At 40.0% G+C, this 20,717-nt stretch overlaps 1 protein-coding gene and 1 long non-coding RNA gene across 2 annotated transcripts in view; one reads left to right on the forward strand and one right to left on the reverse strand.

Annotated features, from left to right (window-relative positions):
* The window catches only part of LOC132018348 (uncharacterized), a 39,993-nt gene extending 23,048 nt beyond the window's left edge, over positions 1-16,945 (reverse strand). The window contains exon 1 of the long non-coding RNA XR_009404513.1: positions 16,845-16,945. This is a non-coding gene — a long non-coding RNA (uncharacterized LOC132018348). The remainder of the gene's footprint in view (positions 1-16,844) is intronic.
* Positions 1-20,717, forward strand: part of LOC132018346 (uncharacterized) — a 190,221-nt gene that overhangs the window by 143,693 nt on the left and 25,811 nt on the right. Inside the window, exons 34-36 of the mRNA XM_059401165.1 lie at positions 9,374-9,603; positions 10,550-10,688; positions 11,916-12,036. Coding sequence (XP_059257148.1) covers positions 9,374-9,603; positions 10,550-10,688; positions 11,916-12,036 — 490 coding nt within the window. The remainder of the gene's footprint in view (positions 1-9,373; positions 9,604-10,549; positions 10,689-11,915; positions 12,037-20,717) is intronic.

Below are 20,717 nucleotides of genomic sequence, written 5' to 3' on the forward strand. Positions count from 1 at the left end.
CTTCATCATCTGATTAAATCCTATTTATCTTTCAGGTTTCAACTTCCACACCACTCTTTCAGAAGCTTCTTCAGATTTTTTTACCTTTTAGCTGATGCCCCTCTATACCAATGAGGATGAACTTGCTATAAGAAACAGGTTGTCCTACTAGCCGTGACTTAAATTAGAAAGGGTACTAGTGTTTCAAAACAAGTCTAGGAGGAGGTGGTTTGGGTTGGTACAGCCACTCAGGTTGATGTAGGCTCCAGCTCTGCCATCTTGGGTATGTCAGGAAAATGTCTCATTCATCCTTGTAAGATGAAAACAAGAACAAAAAACTTTCTCCTTAAGGGACTTTGTCTTTTTACCAAGGAAGAAAATTCTTTCCAGAGCCTTCTAATAGATCTTCCCTGTGTCCTACTAGCTAAGTCTACTTCAGGCAAATTAGTGGAAAAGGAAGTGTGTTGGGATGGGCTATCTAAATTCCACACAGAATTAGATGTTTCATTCAGAGGGAGCGTTTGTAAATCAGGCTTGGCACCAAGAAGTACCAAGATCAAGAAGCATGCTGGGCCCTTTGGGCTCTTTAGTTACCATTACTTGGTCCTGTTTTTGATGGATTGCCATCATTCCCTGACATCCCCACTCTCCTGCACCTTCGGGCTGTATCCTGTCTCTTGTTCCTCCTTCCATCCTCTAAAACACTTAAGAAGAGAAAACTTCTCTTAATATGAATATATTAACATGCTAAGTTTATGTTAAAGTAATTATTATTTTTTAGATTTTATTTATTTATTTGACAGACAGAGATTACAAGTAGGCAGAGAGGCAGGCAGAGAGAGAGGAGGAAGCAGGGCTCCCTGCTGAGCAGAGAGCCCGATGCAGGGCTTGATCCCAGGACTGAGCTGAAGGCAGAGGCTTTAACCCACTGAGCCACCCAGGCACCCCGGTAATTATTTATTTTAATTAGTTTTATTTCATGATTTGTTTTTAATATTCATAGACACTAGGAAGCACCAGAATTTATACTGCCTGTGAGAAAGGACTCTGGGTTTCCTGACCATGATCTCTTAGACTTGAGGCTCTTAAACTCCAAAACAAAAGTGATAGACCCTTAAAGCAGTGGTCCCAGGAGCCCTGGGTTCCTCAGAGGCAAGTTGGAGTTTTGGTGTATTTTTTAAATTTATAATGCCTTTTTAAATTGAGGTATGATTAACATATAATACTAGTTTCAGGTATAAAACATAATGATTCTCTGTTTGTATGCATTGCAAAATGAAAATCATAGTAAGCCTAGTTACTATCCATTACTATACAAAGTTAATACAGGATGATTGACTGTATTCCCCAAACTGTACATTATATCCACATGAGTGTTTTATCTTATAATTGGAAGTTACTTCTTGATTCCCTTTATTCATTTGTCCCCCAAACCTCCTCTCCTCTGGCAACCACCAGTCAGTTCTCTGTATCGATGTCTTGCTTTAATTTTGTTTTGTTTTTTAGATTCCACATAAAAGTGAAAGCATGCAGTACTTGTGTCTGACTGACTTATTTCACTTAGCTTAGTACCCTCTAGATCCATCTATATTGTCACAAATGGCAGGTTTTCATTGTTTTTTATGGCTGAGTAGTATTCCTGTGTGTGTATGTAATCGCCTCTTTATCTGGTGATCCATCAATGAACCCTTAGGTTGTTTCCAATATCTCGGCTATTGCAAATAATGCTTCAATGAACATAACATACATATATCTTTTCAAATTCATACTTTCATTTTCTTCGTAGATACCCAATAGTGGAATTACTGGATCATATGGTAGTTCTGTTTTTAAGAGGAACCTCCATACTGTTTTTCATAGTGGTGCACTAGTTACATTCCCACCAACTGTGCACAACAGTTCTCTTTTTACCTTGCCAAAATTTGCTATTTATTTATTTATTTAGTGATAGTTATTCTGACAGATGTGCAGTGATATCTTATTCTGGTTTTGATTTACAGTCCTCTGGCGATTAGTAATGTTAAGCATTCTTCATATACTTACTGAGCATCTGTATGGGTTGGTTGGTTGGTTGGTTGGTTGGTTTTTAGAAAATGTCTATTCAGATCCTCTGACCAGTTTTAAACTTTCTGGGTTTTTTGTTATTGACTTGTATGAGTTCTTTATGTATTCTGGATTTTAACCCCTATTAGGGATATGATTTGCAAATATCTTGTTCCATCAGTAGATGACCTTTTTATTGTGTTGATGGCTCCCTTCACTGGGCAGTAGCTTTTTAGTTTGATGTAGTCCCACTTGTTTACTCTTGCTTTTGTTTTCCTTGACTTTGGAGTCAGATCCAAAAAAATATCAGTAAGACCAATGTCAAAGATCTGACTGCCTATGTTGTCTTCTAGGAGTTTTAAGTTTCAGGCCTTACATTCAAGTCTTTCATCCATTTTGTGTTTATTTTTGTATTTGGTGCAGTGGTCTGTTTTAATTTTTTCATGTAGCTGTCCCGTTTTTCCAGTACCAGCTATTGAAGAGATGGTCCTTTTGTCATTCTATATTCTTACCTACCTTGTCATAAATTAATTGATCATATATGCATGAATTTATTTCTGGGCTCTCTATTCTGTTCCACTGATCTATGTATTTATATGCCAGTACCATGTCATTTGATCATTATAGCTTTGTAGTACAGTTTGAAATCAGGGATCATGTTACTGCTAGATTTATTTTTCTTTCTCAAGATTGTTTTAGTTATTTGGGAGTCTTTTGTGGTTCCATATAATATATTTTAGAATTAGTTATTCTAGTTCTGTGAGAAATGTCATTAGCATTTTGATGAAGACTGCATGAATCTGTAGATTGCTTTGTGTCATATGAATATTTTAATATTAATTTTGATTATTCTAATTCCATGAGCATGGAATATCTTTCCATTTATTAGTGTCTTCTTCAATTGATAAGTTCTAGTTTTCAGTGTACAGGTCTTTCACTTCCTTGTTTAAGTTTACTGCTCAGTATTTTTTTTATATGATTACCCATGGAATTGTTTTCTCAATTTCTCATTTTTATAGTTTATTATTAATGTATAAAAGCACAACAGATTTTGTATATTAATTTTGTATCCTGCAACTTTGCTGAATTCATTTGTTAGTTCCAATAGTTATTTTGTGGAATCTTTAGTTTTCTATATATAATATCATGTGATCTGCAAATGGTGACAATTTTACTTCTTCTTTTCCATTTCAGATGTTTTTTACTTCTTTTGCTTGCCTAATTGCTCTGGCTAGGATTTTCAATACTATGTTGAATAAAAATGAGGAGGGTGAACATCCTCATCTTGTTCCCAATATTAGGGGAAAAACTTTAAGCTTCTCACAGCTGAATATATTAGCTGTCAGTTTGTCACATATGGCTTTGTTGTGTTGAGATACATTTCCATTCTACCTACTTTGCTGAGAATTTTTATCATAAATGGATGTTGAATTCTTTCAAATATTTTTCTGCATCTATTGAGATGATCATGATTTTTTATCTTTCATTTTATTAATCTGGTTTATCATGTTGATTGATTTGTGAATGTTAAACCATCCTTGCATTCCTGAAATAAATCCCACTCGGTCAATGGCATATGATCCTTTTACTATATTGCTCAATTTTGTTTAATATTTTGTTAATGATTTTTGTATCTGTGTTAATTGGGGATATTGGTCTGTAATTTTCTTTTTTGTGTTGTCCTCATCTGTTTTTGATATCTGGGTAATGCTGGCCTCATAAAATGTGTTTGGAAACATTCCCTCCTCTTATTTTTTGGAAGAGTTTGAGAAGGATAGATGTTAAATCTTCTTTGAATGTTTGGTAGAATTCATCAGTGAAGCTGTCTGGTCTTGGATTTTTGTTTGTTGGGAGGTTTTTGATTAATGATTCAATCTCCTTACTAGTAATTGGTCTATTAAGATTTTTTTTATGATTCAGTCTTTGAAGATTTGTAAGTTTCTGGGCATTTATCTATTTATTCTAGGTTGTCCATTTTATTTGTATGTAATTGTCTCTTAACAATCTTCTATACGTCTGTGGTATCAGTTATAAGTTCTTTAATTTCTGATTTTATTCCTTTTAGCCCTCTCTTTTTTTTCTTGGTTGAGCCTAGCCATATGTTTGTCAGTTTTATCTTTTCAAAGAACCAGCACTTCATTGATTTTTTTAAAACTATCTTTTTAGTCTCTATTGTATTTATTTCTGCTCTGATCTCTATTATTTCTTTCCTTTTACTAACTTGGGCTTTGTGTCCTTTTTTTTTTTTTTAAAGATTATTTATTTATTTATTTGACAGAGAGACAGCGAGAGAGGGAACACAAACAAGGGAAATAAGAGAGGGAGAAGCAGGCTTCCCACTGAGCAGGGAGCCTGACATGGGGTTCGATCCCAGAACCCTGGGACCGTGACCTGGAACCGTGACCTGAGGCAGATGATGCATAATGACTGAGTCACCCGACGCCCCTGTTTGTGTCATTTAAAGCCAATGTTTCCTTATTGATTTTTTCCATCTGGACGATCTATTAATTGATACAAATGGGATGCCAAATTATCCTATTATTATTGTATTGCTGTCAATTTTTCCCTTTAGGTCTCTTAATATTTGTTTTATATTCTTTGGTCCTCCTACATTGGGTACATATATATTTATAAAAGTGTTATCTTTTTGAGGTTGATTTCTTTATCATTATGTAGTGCTCCTCTTTGTCTTTTATTATAGTCTTTGTTTTAAAGTCTATTTTGTCTAATATGAGCATAGCTATACCAGCTTTCTTTTCATTTTCATTTATAAGGAATATCTTTTTTCCATCCCTTCACTTTCAGTTGGTGTGTGTCCTTACTTATGAAATGAGTCTCTGAAAACCAGTATATAAATATGCCTTGCTTTTCTATCCATTCAGCTACTCTGTGATATTTTTTTAGAACACTTAGTTTATTTGCATTTATTTTAATTATTGATAGGTAAGTACTTATCACCATTTGTTACTTGTTTAGTGACTATTTTTATAGTTCCTTTCTATTCCTTCCTTCTTCTTTTTCTTTCTTCCCCTCTGGTTTGGTGACTTTCTTTAGTGTTATGTTTAGATTCTTTTCTCATTTTCTTTTATATATTTAATATAAATTTTTGCTATGTAGTTACTTTAAGTTCACATATATCATCCTATGTGTATAACTGTCTAAGTTGATTGCAACTTATATTTGAACATTTTCCAAACCCTACATTTGAACTACCGTACCCCCTCATGTTTGTTTTTGATGTCACATTTTACATCTTTCTATTTTATTTACCTCAACTAATTTTTGTAATTTTAGTTAATTTTACTTTTGACTTTTTGACCTTCATAGTAGTTTTATAAATTAACTCATTACCTTTGCTATATATTTACTTTTTCTGGAGAGACTTTTACTTCTGTATTTTGTTGTTGTTGTTGTTGTTGTTAATAATTAGTGCTGTTGGGTGCCTGTGTTGCTCAGTGGGTTAAGCCTCTGCCTTTGGCTCAGGTCATGATCTCAGGGTCCTGAGATCGAGTCCCGCATTGGGCTCTCTGCTCAGCAGGAAGCCTGTTTCCTCCTCTCTCTCTCTGTCTGCCTGCTTGTGATCTCTCTCTGTCAAATAAATAAATAAAATCTTTAAAAAATAATAATAATCAGTGCTACTTTGTTTCTGCTGAAAGAAGTCTCTTTAACTTTTTTTAAAAGATTTTATTTATTTATTTGACAGAGAGAGATCACAAGCAGGCAGAGAGAGAGGAGGAGGAAGCAGGCTCCCTGCTGAGCAGAGAGCCCGATGTGGAGCTCAATCCCAGGACCCTGGGATCATGACCTGAGCCGAAGGTGGAGGATTAACCCACTGAGCCACCCAGGCGCCCTTCTTTAACATTTCTTATAAGGCCAGTTTAGGAGCTATGAACGCTTTAAGCTTTTGTCTGGAAAACTCTCTCTCTTCTTCAGTTCTGAATGATAACCTTCAGGTAGAGTGTTCTTGGTTGGAGGTTTTCTCCTTTCAGTACTTTGAATATATTGGGTCACTCTCTTCTGGCCTGCAAAGTTTCTGCTGAAAAATCTGCTGATTATGGTGTTTCTCTTGTATATAACAATTGGTTTTTCTCTTGCTACTTTTAAGATTCTCTCTTTAACTTTTGACATGTTAATTATAATGTATCTTGGTGTGTTATTTCTTATTTGGAACTCTCTGGGCCTCCTGGACTTAGATTTCTGTTTCCTTCCCTAGGTTAAGGAAGTTTTCAGTCATTATTTCTTTAAATAAGTTTTCTGCCTATTTCTCTTTCTTTTCTCTTTCTGGGACCCCTATAATGCAAATGTTATTATGCTTGATATTGTCTCATAGGTCCCTTAAGGTATCTTCATTTTTCAAAATTCCTTTTTCCCTTCATGGCACTGTCTGGGTAAATTCCATTGTTTTGCATTCTGACTCATTCATCTGCTTCATCCAGTCTGATGTTTAACACCTCTAGTGTATTTTTCAGTTCCGTTATTACATTCTTCAGCTATGTGGACTTGTGTTTGGTACTTTATTATATTTTCTATCTCATTGTTGAATCCTTACTGGGTTAATTCCTTCCTCTCCCAAGTTTGGTAAGCATCTTTATGGCATTTACCCTGAATTCTTTATCAGGTAGATTACTTATCTCCATAGCATTATGGTCTTTTTCCAAGTCTTTCAGTGTTAGAGTGCCCTTGCGTAGTTGATACTTCTCATTCAACCTTGCCCTAGCTTTTGGTTGTTTCTTAAAACTTTGTGATTGTCTAATCAGCCTGATTTAATATTGATATGTCCTTGTCATTGAGGAGGTACAAAGGCCTGTCAGTGTTCCAAGGGGAGAAATTTCGTTTAGCACCAAGTTTCAGGCTAATCTGAAGCTAGACCTACAGGCAGCAGCTTTTAAAATATGCAAATATGTTGGGGCTTTGGGTGGCTCAGTAGGTCAAGCATCTGCCTTGGGCTCAGGTTGTGATCAAACCCCATGTTGGGCTCCCTGTTCGGTGAGGAGTCTGCTTTTCCCTCTCCCTCTGTTCCTCCCCCCTCACACCACTCATATTCTCTCTCTCTCTCAAATAAATAAATAAATAAAATCTCTAAAAAAAATACATGCAAATATAGTCTAGTGCAGCCACAGTTATAATCCCTGCTGGCCTACAAAACGTGGGACTCTACATGAATATATACGCTCTTTCTGGGAGGACTTTTGAGCCATATTGAAGCACAGAAGGCGCGCAAGGATGGTGTGTTCCTGCTTATGCTCCCTGGGAGCATCTCTGCAGCCTCTAGATGTAGGGAAAACCTGAAACCTGCTCCTCAGGCCAAAGCTGCAGCATGAGTAAATGGGTTTTTTTCACAATAAGACACGGTTGCACTTCAGTCTACCATCTGCAGTGCCTGGAAGAGGTGGCCTGTCACATACTGTCTTTCTGACTGTGACATTCCCTTGGAGCTCAGAAATGTCAGGCCCCTCGGCCACCAGCGGCAGGCAGTCAAGGAGCGTTCCCTGTGTGGATTTCATATATCCACTAGCATTAACTAGGCAGCTGGAGAATGTAGGGGTTAGGGCACACTCTCCAGCTTCAGAAAGGCAGCAGGAAGATGTCTTGACTGCACATCCCTGGGGGCTTTGGGAATGCAACAGGAGGAAGAAATGTCTTGACCATGTGCCTATTCTGGCTTTAGGCTGAGAGCAGGAAAACACTGGGACTGCTCACAGTTGCCAGCCCCAACCAGGGAGTACAGACATGTTGCAACCACCTGTGCTCACCGGCTTTAGCTGAGGACTAGGAGAATGCTGCCACTGCTTGCTCTTGCCTGCCCCAGCTGGGGAGCAGGGAAGTGTTGCAAAATGGTGCCTGCTCTGGCTTCAGCAAGGCAGCCCAACAGTGCCATCACCAATTGCCCCTGCCTGTCTTTGCAAGGTGGTGGTGGGAGGGTTTTGCATCTGAGCTCGCCAACCTGTGCTAGCGATCTAAGTGGACGGTGAAACACTGGTATCTGCCAGTGGCATCCTCCATCTCTGGGGGAGTTCCTCTGCCCCTGCCCTTCCAATTGCCAATAAATCTCCTTCAGGTATAGTCCCAGGTGCTTTTCAGACTACTTTTTTTTTTCTGTTTCTTCAGGTGAAACTGCACACAAACCCTTTAAAGGGAACATCTTGGGGCTTTTTGAGCAGAGCGGGGCCACATGGCCTATACGCTGCCCCCTCGCTGTCACCATGCTCAGCCTTGGCCTGTTGACTGTTTTCTGTTACTGCATAAGGTTTTATTTGATGAAAGGCTCCTGAGGATAAAACAAATCTGGAAATCTTGGGTTAGCTCCTTAGTGAGTAGGTAGGCTCCTTGAGGGGCTGTCTGCCATGTACAGGAGCTGTGAGCTCTCCCCTGGGTCTGGCTTGCCAACTCCGCCTCTGACCAACCCTCTTTCAGGCAGGAACCTTTCTGTAGATATGTTAATAGCACGGGTCCGGTTACAATGAGTGGGTGTTCTTCCTGCTCTGAACCAGGAAACTTGAGTGTCTGAGGTGCTATTGCTGAATGTTCTCTGAGTCCTTTCTTGCAGTAACCTCATGATCCAAGTTTGCATCTTTGCAAAGCAATGCTCCTTTTCCTGTGACTGAGACCCTGTCCTCAGGTGAGAACCTGGATGCAGGATCCAGTTTTGTCTGTCACTCTCTGGAAGACCTTGGGTCCTCACAACCTGGCTGCAGTAGAGGGGGACCTGAAAACCTTGTTCCCTCCACATTCTCCAGGGCAGAGCGGTCCCTCAACAAACACTGAGTTAAGGCAACTACCAATGAATGAGCAAACAAATCATTATTCTAAAGGAAAATTGCCCATTGGATAGTAAGTTGAAATTAAGAGACATGTAAACTTTTAAAGGTCAGGAGAAGGACTAGAAGATAAGATTAACTTATGTTTCCATTTCCTCATCCATAAAACAAGTAAAATCCCTAATTTTAGGTCATATTACAGCTCTACTACCGTGAAGGGGAATTAAATCTCAAGTGTGTTGAAGGGTACTTTCCAGACTGCAGAGGCTAAACACAAAAGGCCTAATTTTTCAAAGGCAGATAGAAGGTTAATACCCAAGTAAAAGAGTTTTTTAAATGAATGGTACAAGACTCAAGCAGAAAGCTAAAATGGAGATATTTGCCTCTTTTCTGTATTTTATCTATTTAGAAAGGATGCTTACCCTCTCTAAGCTATAATGTACTGTAAGCCCATAACCCATTCCTCCTACGGAGAATACACATTCTCCAAGATGCTCCTTCTCCGTGGGTTAATGTAAAAGTTTATCCTATATCGATCCTATATCCTATATTGATCTATGATTAATAAAGAAGACTTTCTGTAATGCTTTCAGCCAGATGTGTCTGGAGTGCCAGGATTCAGAAGTCCGTTCCAAAGCAGCCCCAAAGCCTCCAGACTGCTGAGGGGCCCATGCAATGCGGTGATGTCCCTTGCTGTCCTGAGATCCTTTCTGGTGCTGTGGAAGCAGCTGGAAGTGCTAAAGGAGCACTGGGGCCGACTCAAACTGCCAGGCCAGGACCTCGATTCTGTCTCCCTCCACAAACAGTTCTCAGAACTCTACAGGTGAGCATTGCTGAGGTGGAAATCGCCGTGAATGAGTGGAATCTGGTGTCTGATAAATTCCTCCCCTTACGCTGAGGGCGAGATTTGGTCTTAAACCTGGTACGCCCCAGCCCCACTGAGCGCAGAGGAAACTGGGCGATGTGTCCTGTCACCAGTGCTTTACAGGAACAGCTGGGTTCTGTTGACTACAGGGACAGTGCTCTGTTCCACTAAGCAACACTGTATCTCATTTACCTAGAGTTCTGTCTCGAGGAACTTGTGCCTCTCCGGTGTCCCCACGGTGCTGACTCATCAGCTTTTTAAATTCATAGGATCCCAGTGAGCACTAGGTAGGGAGAGGCTGCTGCTGTGACCTCCTCTCCATTTCCTTTCCCATTGGACCCAAGTGTTGAGTCTCTCATATTTTCTCTCTCTCTCTCTACTGCCAGAGGTATAATATGGTGCAAGGTCTTAGGTCTGCAGGAGGGTGGGGTGTTAGTGGTGTTTCACAGCTTCCAGCTCTAGCTGGGATAACTTAGCAGGCAGGAAAGACATGTTGCTTCTGCCATGTGTTTTGTAATCAAACAAGCATCCACCAAGCGTCCACTCACCATTCTTGGACCTTACTGGGCACAAGAAGGTTCTCTTTGGTGGCATAGTCCAAATGGTCTATCCTACAAGTTATTAAAGTCAGCTTTCTTGGTAACTAGGCAGTGAGAAAACTTGTCAATGTTTTGAAGAATGAAGAGTGAAATTATATGTACTCAAGGGGAAAAGTCCTCGGGATTTAATATTGACTAAGGGCGTGGCAACTGTGGCGAATTTAGATGGCAATATGAGTTTCTATAATGGGTTGGGAGGTTTATAACAATGACAGGAAGCAGAATGTGAACAAAAATAATTGTCAGAGAATCTAAACAAGAAAAAAATCGATTGTTTTCTAACTTGTGTCTCTCTTCTTTAATAGAACTGACATTCTCTATCCCAGCATGAAAGCTATAGCTAGGCGGATGGGGAAAGAAGATGAATTCGAAGGTATTATAATAAGTAGTCAGTCTATTCTTCCCCCCAAAGGAGCTTCAGAAATCGAAATAAAAACTCAGCAGGTATGCAGGAACTGTTTTGAATGTGACTGAAAATTTGCTTTACAGCATAAGCATGTAAAACTACAGATATACCCAAGTGGCATTATTTTCCCTAAGATATTAAGTGGAGATTGAAGGTATGTCAAACACTAAACAGCCTCGGAGAGAACTAAGTATTTAAAAGCATGTGGGGCTTTGATTAAGTAAATAACTAGCCCTAATATCTCCATTTTGTAGGTCTAGAGCTTTGTATTTTGATTCTCTTCTAATTAAGGTACACTACCACAAAAAAAGATGATGATAGAGAACATACTGCCATCTTAAACTTAAAATCTCATGCAAAATTATCCACTGCCCCCAACACATACATCCATGAAAATGGGATATTTAAAATAGGTCCTATGATTGATTGTTTTTCTGAGAATAAGTCATGATTTATGCACAGGTCCATTTGGTGTGCTAGAAGGTCTATGTGGGAGGTTGTGTTTCCAAGGGTTTGTTCACCTTGGTCCTGGGACACCATCTCCACATGGCTGTGTTCCCTTGTGTCTGTAACAGGCAAGGCTGTGTTCTCCTTGTTATGGTAACAAGCAAGCAAAAATTCTAGCTGTTTGAGTGTCAGTGGAAGTGTCCCCGGAAGATCAAGAATTCAGTGGCTACCTGTCCCCCACCCCTGCAACACACAGTGTTGGGACCCCAGTCCCAAGCCCATTGTTTACCCTTCTGAGTCCTGATTCTCTCTAGGAGCTGGGGTCCTCTGACAGGGAGAAACGTGGGCCCTACAATCATAATGGGTAAAGTAAGGGCACATGGTTATTGGCAGAGTTTTCTCCTAGTCATGTTTGGATTTTAAAATATTCTCATGAAATCCTCCTTGATATCTAAATTGAGTTTCAGGCCGAGGGGTTTCTCTTGTAATAACAACTCATGAAATTCCCGCCCACATTCAGAGACTTGCAAGATACATGAGGTCACCTCAGACATTGAGCACTTTGCAATTTAGCACAACTTGGTACAAAAGGGTTGTATTTTATCAACTGGGATGTGGGCCAAGAGAAAAGATGTTGGTCTCTAAAGAGGTGTATCTACCCTTGCAGAAGCACTTGGAAACCTGAGAAAGGAACCCTTCCTTCTCCCTGGGAGAGAGTAGCTGAAGAACATAGCCCCAGACCCTTCTGTAGGAATTTGACTTAGGAGCTCAAAGTGTAAGCTGAATGTAGAAAGTGACTCTTAAACTTCTGACTCTAGCTTCAGAAACTTCTGGAAAATCTTGAAATTCATATGATCCAAGAAGTATTAAGAAAAGTTAACAGAGAGAGAGCACTGGTTGTATCAGAAAAGTCCAAGGAGACATGTACTCTCCCTACAGGTAAAGTATGTTTATTTTATTACTTCACAAAATAACATTAATTCATTTTTTCCCTAATTATAAAAGCAATCCATATATCATTTTCATGGAAAAAAAATTACCACAATGTCCTTAAAACGATATAAAAATTACTTTTTAACACCTCGGCTCAGAGAGAACTATTAACGCTTTGACATATTTCCTTCCACTTGAAGTCTTTCAAATAGAAAACATTTGTTAAGTTCAATCTCAACTCTGCTGATTCCCTCATAACTGAAATAAAGTTGAAATGGGTAAAACACATAAGCTTTTCTTATTTGTAATATATTTAAGTGTGTGTGTGTGTGTGTGTGTATAAAATGCATATATATGACATATATGTCAAAATCTTACAAGTACATGTATTTGGGGTGGGAAGGCAGTCACAATTACTTCCTTTCATCTGAGTCTAAAGTCAGGACCACTCCATGGACATGTGATCAGTGCACTTACAGGAGTACTTTGGCTTTCATACTTTATGGGTACCATTTTGAAGCTCTTGATTTTAACTTAGAATTTGTGTTTCGTGAGTTCATGGAACGTTCACTAAGGACTTAGAGACTTGGTCTTAAACTGCCTCCTCACCTTGCCAAGAGGGGTTCTCAGCTGCCTACTCTTCTGCTTTCTGGCACCATAAACACCTCCCCCCTAATATTCCCACCCAGGAGTTACTACTGCCCTCCACTCCATTGGGGACCTGATCAGGAGGAATATCAGGATATGTGTACCTAGTGGTATCTCAAGGACCCCAGTCTGGAAACATCATGGTATGTCTGATGGGTGACTCAGTGGGAGCAAGCCTATTGCCTATCCTGAGATTCGTACAATACCCTGGAATGGAGGTTACAATACGCTTAGGGTTGCCTGTCCACAGCGGGCCCCCAGGAGGGAAAGCTGCCTGGCTCCACATCTTTGCCCCCAGTGAGGACATGGGGCCGCCAGGCAGCAACTGCACACACATTCATGCTTCCGGGCACAGGATGGAACCCCTGGGTGTCTGTGAGGGTCACACTAGCCTCACAAGCATTCCTGTGCCTGGGGAGCACAGCATTAAAAATGAGTAAAAACACCATGACAGGTCAAGAGAGGGACTGTGGAAGAAAGAAACCACTGTGTTTTAGTACCTATAGGGGTGCTTTTTCCCCCCTGCTTTTTCAATAAGAAGCCCTGTATTTTTATTTTGCACAGAGTACCATAGATTACGTAGCTGGTCCTGTCCACACTTCAATGTCTACTCCTGACTCCTACTAATTCTGTAGGAAAATCTCCAACCTTTAAATGATGGAGAAGTTGTTTGATTAGCAAACTAAATTAGATCTTCCTTTTGAGACAAATTCCACAGACATTGTAATGTGCATTAATCATCTAGGTCCTCACCTAAGACATTGTCATTCTTAACAGTGCTTCGAGTAACTGAATTCTGGAAATAGGGCTTTGGGAAAAGGCTTGCAATGAGAGGGCAAGCCACTTCTCAACCTTGGATGTCATCACAGCCCAGTGAGGTTAGCTTCAATGACAGAACATTTAATAAGACACAAAGCACTCGTTGTCTGTGCGCATTTGCTGCATCCAGGCAGCTCCCTTCGAGTCTTGGGAGAAAATCCACAGGCACCCAACAGGTGCAACCCTCTGTGTGTTTCAGGCTGTGGTTTAATGAGACACCCGGATAGTGGGGGAAGGGAGGAAGCATTTTGGCCTTGCAGTTCTGCTGTGTGCTGCCTGGGGCAGGGTGCTCCTTGGCTGTGGTTGGAAAGGGCTTTCAGTAAGGGGCTGATGGGAGTCCGGCATAGGGGAGGTAGAGTTATTGTTAATGGTGGTAAGGTAGATATTACCAACATTTGGCTAGAGTGTGCTGGCCAATTCTAAGCTCATTTTCGGATTCTACACTCATGACTTTTGAAACAAATGCCAACAGTGAGGATGTCTTGTTATTGTAGGTTTTGTTTTGGTCTGTGTGGCATGACTTGATGTGGGGGTCCTACTGTAGTGCATTCCGCCAGGGCAAGTGATGGAGTCCCTGCTGTATGTCAGGGATGCTTTTATAGACATTTCTTCAGGGTAGAGTTCCCGAGACCTCTGTGGACCAGGAACCTTTAAAGAAGGCATTAAAACCTCGAAGGCATTAAAACCACCCACCTACTGTGCATTTCAGCAGCAAGAAGCCACCATAGTGAATGGGGCTTCCAACATGGGCCACTTCTTCATGCAGAGACCACCTTTTGCAGTCAAGGTTAGCTTGGCACCGGGAGTTTCTAGAGAGGGAGTTGGGAATGGAAATTACTGAGACCCAGGCAACCTCCCAAGCTCATGTCCTTCCCTCAGGGTCTTCTCTCTCCCTCTTGGCCAACTCTGGTGTCCACATTTATTACCAGCCAGAAAGAAACCCTCCAATACTTCTCTGTCTCCCCCACTCCTTCTCACCTTGTCTTAGAGCTTAATCTTGTATAATTTCTGAATGAGTTTCCAGTCTATCAGGGAGCATCTGAAAATGTGGCAGCCATATCTGGTCCAGTGCTAGTTTGTCGGAGCTGATCTGGTACTCCCCTGAGAACTTTAAAAAGTCACTCCAGACATCCTTGTTAAGTCTCAGGGCTTGGCTTAGCAGAGAGTTGAGTTCTACTGATTCAGAAAGGCTCTGTTGTTCCCCATATTTGACATTTTGGCATTGAAGTCATTCTTAATTGATTTTCTCAATTTCTCTGGACTTTTATAAGGTCAGCCATCTCCAAAGTGGAATGTCTATATCCCAGGGGTGTGGGAAGAAAATATTAAAGCTTCTAGATAGAGGAAATCCATATGTAAGAAATCACATGTCACATTCCACATCGAGGTGTCTCAAAATGATCACTTTGAGGCAATCCACAAGCAAGCACTAAGAATAGTGGAGACACTTGTAATCCTGGTACGTGCTTATTGTCAGTTACATTATGAGGTTAAAAAGATAACCACATCTGATAAGAAGTCAGAAAAATAATTTAAAAAGTCAAGAAAACTTTTAGGAATGTGGATTGAGATCCACTCTCTTTGCTGGTGAGTTTCACCCTAAGCATATCATATTATATTAACCAGTGATATTATTGTAGGTAGTTAGAAAAACATAAATATACACATGTTAACAGTAAGTGGACAAAAATGTTTTGCTTGAACCTAAAGTTTCCATTCCCTTGGTAACATAAACTGGTAAAGTACTCACTAATCATGGTCTTTGGGTTACCTATGTTTACCTAGCATCATTGATCATTGTTTGTTCATGCCAGTTTTGCTTGTCATTGTGTTTGAGTAATTTAATTTAGTACTATGTAAACCAATGAAATGGGAGTACAAAAAGAGATCTGTCCTATAAAGACCAAGTTGAAATAGATAAACTGTGGTACAATCAGTCAATGGAATAATATTTAGTGCTAGAAAGAAAGAAATGAGCTCTCAAACCATGAAAGGACATGGATAAAAATGCATATTCCCAAAGTAAAAGAAACCAACCTGAAAAGACTACATATTGTATGATTCCAAATATATGACTTTCGAGAAAAGGCAGAACTATGGAGACAATAAAAAGATCAGTGGTTGCCAAGGGTTTAGAGGGGAAAGAAGGATGAACAGGCAGAATACAGAGGATCTTTAAGGCAGTGAAACTATTCTGTATGAAAATATAATAATGGATAATTGGCATTGGCAATAATTGGCATCTGCCAATTATACATTGTCAAACCCATAGCTTCACCAAGAGTGCACCATAATGTAAACTATGTACTTTGAGTGATAATGACATGTCATTGTACACTCATAAGTTGTAACAAACATACCACACTGGTGTAGGATGTTGATAGTTGGGGAAGCTGTGTGTTGGGGTAGAGAGGGCATGGAATATGTGGGAAGTCTCTGTACTATCTGCTCAATTTTTCTATGAACTTAAAACTGACCTTAAAAAAAGAAACATTTGGATTGCTTCATGGTCTTTTAGTTTTCTTTCCATAAAAAGAAACAAGCAAACCAATAAAGCCACATACTAGAAAACCACACAATGTGTTATGGTTTCTAGAAGAAAGATAGTACAGATCTCCAATGAGTGGGTTCATACAAAGAAAAGGCCTAAGTTCTATGTTAGAAAATTGGCAAATGTTTGTATATTTGCACATTTTAAAGTTAAATGTTTTTAAGTTAAATACTTAAGTTAAAATATCAAGTTACTGCAAGTCATTTTTTAAAAGCATTCTCTGGTTTAACAGACTTCTTTTGATTAACAAACCTACTCTTAGTCTTGATTGTAAGGAAAGGACTTCTACTGTGTTTTGCAAGGGTTAGGAGGCGAGAGGGGGATGTTTTGTTTTCTTTTTTTACCTAAACAAGTTTGGGAAACTTGTGGTAAATAATGTTAAAAAAGTTTTCTTTGCTCCAGACCTTCTCAGAACCTTTACTATGATAGTGTGCACTATAAAGCTCCAGAAGAGAGAGTATGAAATGTTCTTTTTTTTTAAATTTTTAAATTAAATTCAAGTTAGTTAACATATAGTATATTATTAGGTTTAGGGTAGAGTTTAGTGATTCATCATTTGCATGTAACACCCAGTGCTCATTACATCAAGTGCCCTCCTTAATGCCCATCCCCTAGCTACCCATTCCCCTACCCACTGAAACATTCTTTAAATTTATTTGACCACAGAACCTTTTTCTTCCCTTGAGAATATATATTGCCAACTCAAGGGACTAGTGTTCTGGGGAGCAGTTTGAAAAACAACAGGAATACAAAATATATACATGTATATGGTTGAAACAGTAAGATTTCAACCTACCCACTTTTGGGGGGACAGCCGGCTGGTTGTCCAAGTTTCAGTTCTGCTTGGCTCAGGACCCAGGAGTCACTCAGGCAGAGGTTAGTGGTTGTATTAGAGAAGTGAAATGCTAGGAAACCAAGATGCCTTTCCTAGAGGGAGGAGGCTGGAGGGTAGGGAGAATGTTCATAGAGGGAGAGAGGGGAAGTGGTTTGGCAAGCAGGAAGTCAAAGTTTCCTCTAGTCAAAGGACCTGGGAACAGAGTGAGAGGAAAAAACAAAACTCTAATTCAACCTCCAGTGTGCTGTCTCCTGCCCACCTCTATGCTGCTGTCAAAAACCGCTTCATCTTAAAGAAGCCATGACCACACACACACACACACACACACACACACACACACACACACTGATATTGAGACCCATTTGGAGATCACCAACTCCACCTAGCCAGGAATTACTTCTCTTGGATGAATTCTACTTTCCCTGGCTTCCCATGACTCCTGGCTACAGAAGTACTTGCATGTTTGAACTTGAACTCATGAGGAAGACGCATGGTGGGAAGCTTTCCCAGTACTTCAGTAAAATACTTCCCTTTCAGCTGAGCCCAGAGCCAAACCCCAAACCACCTCTGTGGGCATTTGCCAGGTGATGACCCCCAAACCAGAAATGGGTGGCAGATGTGGTCCCTCACCAGGCTTTTCCATGAGCCAGAGATCTACCGCCAATGTACCCTGGAATGCAGTATCTAATTTCTTGTCTGAAAATTTTCTGAAATGTGCATGAGCTCTGTTTTGTCAAAGCTTAGACTTACAAAACATCTTAGGAAGTGTGAACTTCTAGGTGCATTAACTCTTTTGGATTTTCCACTCCAACCATGCCAGGACAATGGTGTTAGGTCTACTCACGTTTATTATCCTAAGGGAAAAACAAAGTTGGATTTATATGTTCATGATGGAAAATAGTCAATGGTAGAAGAATTCTGGAACCCCATTTTCAAAATCGGGACCACCCAATAAATAAGATAATTGCACATACCAAGGGCTCCTGCTCTGTCATAGCCACATTTCTGAGAGGATTGCGCTGGATTGTGCTGGATGCTTCCTCTTGTGGGCACCAAGTCTCTGTCAGAAAAATGAAAATATGAGTAGGAAATCACATCTGAAGTTAGAAACAGCTGGGAACAGGGGGTGGCCTTGCGTGTACTCTTGCTGTTGGCCAGCACCCCCACAACAGAAAAGGGGGAAGGGCAGGGCTTGGCTTCTACCTCTGACTCCATAGGCTTCTCTTTGTTTCCAGACTCCCCTCAGGCCATGCACAAGGAAGTAGGGCATACCTAACATAATTAAACATATACATGTGCTTTTCTCTTCCATATGGAAGTTAAGGAGTGTTGACATAGTCCCACAGTTCCAACAGTCATATTATTTTTAAGTTTGATTTCTTTAACAGCTAATACATTTACCTGGTTCAAAACTCAAAACAATATGAAAATATATGTTCAAAACAATATGAAAATATGCCACCCATTTCTGGTTTGGGGGTCATCACCTGGCAAATGCCCACAGAGGTGGTTTGGGGTTTAGCTCTGGGCTCAGCTGAAAGGGAAGTATTTTACCAAAGTGCTGGGAAACCTTCCCACCATGCATCTTCCTCATGAGTTCAAGTTCAAACATGCAATAAGAGATCTCGTTGCCGCCACTGACCCCCTTTCATCATCTCATGTAACCATTTTCATTAGTTTTTTAATATATACTATTGGTGTTTCTTTATGCATATACTAATTCATTCATTTGTCCAATAGCTATTTATTGAGCAACTAGGATGTACCATACTACTATATTTTAGGCACTGTTTGGGGGATACATCCTTACTTTCATGGAGCAAAACACCTTATTCTTGTGGAGTTTATGATCTAGAAGGAAATGGGCCGATAATAGGCAATAAACATAAGAAATAAGAAAACAATGGAGTAAGGAGGATGATGGTGTGGGTGTTTGAAGAGGGCACGTTGTAATTTTAAATAGGGTGGTCAGGATAGACTTCATGGAGAAAGTGACATATTGAGCAAAATTTGAAGGTGATGAGGGAGTTGGCTATGTGGCTGTCTGGGCAGACAGATAAACAGACAAAGAACAGCCCATCCAGAAGCCCACACAGAGGACCTAAGCAGACCATCCCTACCATGTTTATGGAACAGAAAGACCCAAGTGTGGCTGGAGTGGAGAGAGTGAGGGAGAGTACTAGGAAATGAAACCAGATAATAATAATGGAAAGACAATGGATCATACAGGGCCTACTCTTAGTGTTTACTCTGAATGTAATGGGGAACTTGTCCCAAATTTTGAGTGACATGATCTGACATATTTTATTTTTAAAGATGTATTTATTCATTTAGGGGAGGGGGAGAGGGAAGGGAGAGCAAGAATCTCAAGCAGACTCCCTGCTGAACATCGAGCCCAGCTTGGAGCTTGATCTCACAACCCCTAGATCATGACCTGGGCCGAAATCAAGAGTCCGATGCTTAACCAACTGAGCCACTCAGGTGTCCCTGATATGACATATTTTAATGGAATCTCCCTGGCTGCTGTGTTGAGAATGGACTGTAAAGGGAAAAGGGTGGAAGAAGGGAGAGGCTGCTTTGGAGGCTAATGCAAAAATCCAAGCATAGGGAGATGGTGGTCAAACAAATCTGGGAGCAGTGGAAGTATTAAGTGGTCAGATTTGGGGCATATTATTGAAGTAACCACTAATGGATTGTGTGTTGGATGTGGGAGAAAAAGAAGAGTCCATGATACTCCAAGATTTTTGACCTGAGAAATTGGGAAAGTAGAATTGCCATCCGCTAAGATGACAAGTTAGGGAGGGAAGATCAAGAATTTATTTATGCCCAAATGACATTTAAAATGTTTTTAGACAATGCACCCCAATGTTTATAGCAGCACTGTTCACAATAGCCAAACTATGGAAAGAGCCTAGATGTCTGATGTCCATCAACAGATCAATGGATAAATATGTGGTACATATATATATATATATATATGATGGAATACTATGCAGCCATCAAAAATTGAAATCTTGCCACTTGCAAAGACCTGGATGGAACTAGAGTGTATTATGCTAAGTGAAATAAGTCAATCAGAGAAAGACAACTATCATATGATCTCACTGACTTGAGTAATTTGAGAAACAATACATAGGATCATAGGGGAAGAGAGGCAAAAATGAAACAAGATGAAACCAGAAAGGGTTTCAAACCATAAAAGTCTATTTATCTCATGAAACAACCTGAGGGTTGCTGGAGGGAGGGGCATGGAAGGAATGGGGTGGTTGAGTGATGGACATTGGGGAGGGTATGTGTTATGATGAGCGCTATGGATTGTGTAAGACTGATGAATCACAGACTTGTACCCCTAAAACAAATAATACATTATGTGTTAATAAAAAATAAAAAATAATAAGATAAAATGCTTTTTAGATATCTAAGAAGAGATGCCAAGTGACTATTGGATCTAAATTTGAAGGTTGTCAGCATATGGATGATATGTAGCCATGAGACCAAATGAGATAGCCAAGAAAGTGAGTGTAGGTAGAAAAAAAGGTAGATAAACCAAGGGCTGAGTCTGAGGACCCTCTCATATTAAGAGCTGGAGGGGGGGTAGGGGAAAAGAAGAACCAGCAAAAGGGACCAAGAGGGATCAAACAAGAGGAAGAAAACCAGGACAGAGTGGTATCCCAATGTCTAGTAATAAAAGTTTCTCAAGCAAGAGGAATGTGACAAATCATGTGTCATGCTTCTGGTAAAGTAGTGGTTCAAGTAAAATGAACATTTTTAGTAATGCATTTTTAGTAATGCTGAGGTCACTGGTACTTGATACAAAATCAGTTTCAGGGAGGC

This window comes from Mustela nigripes, chromosome 5 (assembly GCF_022355385.1).
Source record: "Mustela nigripes isolate SB6536 chromosome 5, MUSNIG.SB6536, whole genome shotgun sequence".
In the NCBI taxonomy this organism is placed as follows: Eukaryota; Metazoa; Chordata; class Mammalia; order Carnivora; family Mustelidae; genus Mustela; species Mustela nigripes.